Genomic DNA, 2660 nt, shown 5'->3' with positions numbered 1-2660 from the left:
AAATGCCAACAAAATGCCGCATTGTATGTCCACGAGAGCATGCGACTATTGAAAAGAAATCCGAGCGAAGAAGGGAGAGGGAAGTAAAGAAGGAAAGGAAGAGAGAACCCAGAGAGCCATCAAAAGATCGTGAACAGTTGCGTAGAGAGTTAGAAAATGCGCCGGAAGAGAGGGCAGTGCCGGCGCCTCCGCTAGTTCCACCAGCAGCCAAGAAGCCGCCAGGTTGCGTAGACAAATCGGTTGACAAGACTGATGAACCGCAAGACGGCGGCGCTGGTCTTGGCGCTTATCCCTCTAAGTATTTGGGTTTGTCATGTTCCGCTGATAAAAAAACGTCAGGAGAACCATGTGTGGAGAAACGACCCTGTTCACTATCTATGTTTCCCTTTCCAAGGATACGACAACGAGAAACGACCGTCGAACCGCTACCGCCGCCGGCGCCAGCCGTAACAGAGCCCGAACAACCTTGTCACCCAGTTGAAGAGAAACGTTTGCCTTGTCACGAAAGGGAGGAGTACACACCACGCGAGCCGTTTACACAACCCAAACCGCCAGACATAACCAAAGAAATTATTGCACATCAGTGTAATCGCATACACAATTTGGAGTTACAAGTGAACGAACTACGCCGCGAGCTACGCAGAATGCGCACTGAAATTATACCGCCCGACGATATGTTGCGCTGCACCACGCTCACCGCTAAACTGCGTGAACTCACTTCACTGCTTGCCGATTTGAAGAATCGTCATGCGGAGGCGATAGCAGAAGTTATTAGGGCGCAAAAGCAAGCAAGCCAAGTTGACAAATGCGAAACAGCTGCAGAGCCAACTGTGGTTACGCGCGCACCACAACCACCACGTCCACAAATGAAGGCGGAGACAGTGCAAACTTGCTTCACTGTCGATCACACCGATAAGCTCTCACAAACCAATGCCACTTTCGGCTGGCGCCCCTTCATCGATGAGGCCACACAAAGTTCGCCACCATCAACCGTCCCTGTGACACCGAAGAATACATCAAGCGTGCCGGCAAGCAGCCACACCAGCTCCGCGCCCAGTTCTATTCTACCCTGTGGGCATGACACTGGTGCGTTCCCACTAAAGGAGTCGCCCAGCTTTTGCCCCTACTGTCAGTGCAGCGAGTATCCATGTTGCACTTATGTCGAGCGGAATCTTTATGGTGAAATTATGAGACTGCTTGAAGACCACGCGCCACGCGATATATTGTTGTCGGTGCTGTTGCAACCGAACAATCTCTACCATATAAATATCACAGTGACCAGCACCGGTGAGCCATTGGGTTGTATCTACGCCACGGAGCGCGCCATCAATGAGGCTGTCGAGGCGGAAGTCTTTGAAAGATTTTTGACATTCTTCATAGTGGATGCGCGTATTTCGGTGCAGCAGAAGGATAAAATTCTGGCGCATACTTTTGAGTTTTTCAAAAACTAGTGGCGCACTACATATGTATATACGTCGAATATCCAGATGTTATCAAAAATATTTTGTGTATTGGACTTACAGTCAAAGGAATGTCTGTGATTGTTAAAATCGTGTAATATATGTATGTTTTTTACTTTTTTCTGGTTTTGTCTTGTAAAAGCACGAAAATCACGTCAACTTTTTTCCGCGATATACGGACAGTCGTCTCCATACAGTTGCTAACTGTAAACTATTTTTCCTTGTGTCTAATAATTTCTTAGTTTATTTCGAAAAAGTGGTGGGTAGTAAGATGTGCACATGGGCAATTCCAGCGAAGACCGCACCCCATCTCAAAAAATTTATTACACAGATTGCGTTCAAATAAGGGATGTGCGATTAATCAATTAATCAAACAAGCTTTTTAATCGAAACCTGTTTAATTAATTGATTGTTATTAATTTCTCGATTAATTACATTTTAATTAATCAGAATCTAATTAATTTTATTAATCAGAAAACTAATTAATCATAACTTGATTAATCAAAAACCTGAATAATGAATTAATCAAAGAATAATAATTTTTGATTAAACAAAGTGATTAATTTCCCGATTATTTACATTTTAATTAATCAGAATACAGTTAATTTTATTAATCAAAATACAGTTAATTTTATTAATCAGAGAACTGATTATTCATAACCTAATTAATCAAAAACCCGAATAATTGCTGCTATATTTTTTATATAGAAAACAATTTATACTCATATATTTGTATGTATATTTTTTCATTCATTTTATGAGTAGACAGTAATTATTCAGAACCTGATCAATCAGTATCTGATTAATCACGTTTTTTGATTAATCAGGATTAATTGATGATTAGTTAAAAAATTATTTAGTCGATTAATCGCACATCGCTAGTTAAAATCTATGACAACAGTAAAGCATTTAGAATAGTTCTTTATAAATCGATTTTTATTGAATTATTTATTTTTCACCATTTTCTCTATATTTACAAGCTTTTATTTAACTGGCTCTGTATGTGTGTATATATGTTTGTTTGTTAGGTGCAATCTTGTATTCAATTTTTAACCAACTTTCGTATGACTTAGAGACTTGAAACTTCACAGTTGGCTCAGAACCCGATGACAATGCAATAAAGAAGAATTATTCCGATAGGTGGCGCCGGAGTCGAGATATCTGAAAACCCCGTTGTTGTTATTGGAACAGCATACATAT

At 40.5% G+C, this 2660-nt stretch overlaps 1 protein-coding gene across 1 annotated transcript; it reads left to right on the top strand.

Moving 5' to 3' along the window:
* Window positions 1-1451, top strand: LOC118741733. The gene has a single exon (XM_036473706.1). It carries the CDS (start codon window positions 3-5, stop codon window positions 1449-1451), a length of 1449 nt encoding a protein of 482 aa, XP_036329599.1. The 5' UTR covers window positions 1-2.
* The last annotated feature ends 1209 nt before the right edge of the window (window positions 1452-2660 follow it).

Source organism: Rhagoletis pomonella, unplaced genomic scaffold, assembly GCF_013731165.1.
Source record: "Rhagoletis pomonella isolate Grant_MI unplaced genomic scaffold, Rhpom_1.0 Rhpom_scaffold_00006, whole genome shotgun sequence".
In the NCBI taxonomy this organism is placed as follows: domain Eukaryota; kingdom Metazoa; phylum Arthropoda; class Insecta; order Diptera; family Tephritidae; genus Rhagoletis; species Rhagoletis pomonella.
The sequence above is the reverse complement of the archived record's forward strand: the minus strand, read 5'-3'. Positions and strand labels throughout refer to the sequence as shown.

Bases quoted from the DNA above. Each gene is read 5' to 3' on its own strand.
- LOC118741733 (XM_036473706.1), top strand. From the start codon at position 3: ATGCCAACAAAATGCCGCATTGTATGTCCACGAGAGCATGCGACTATT.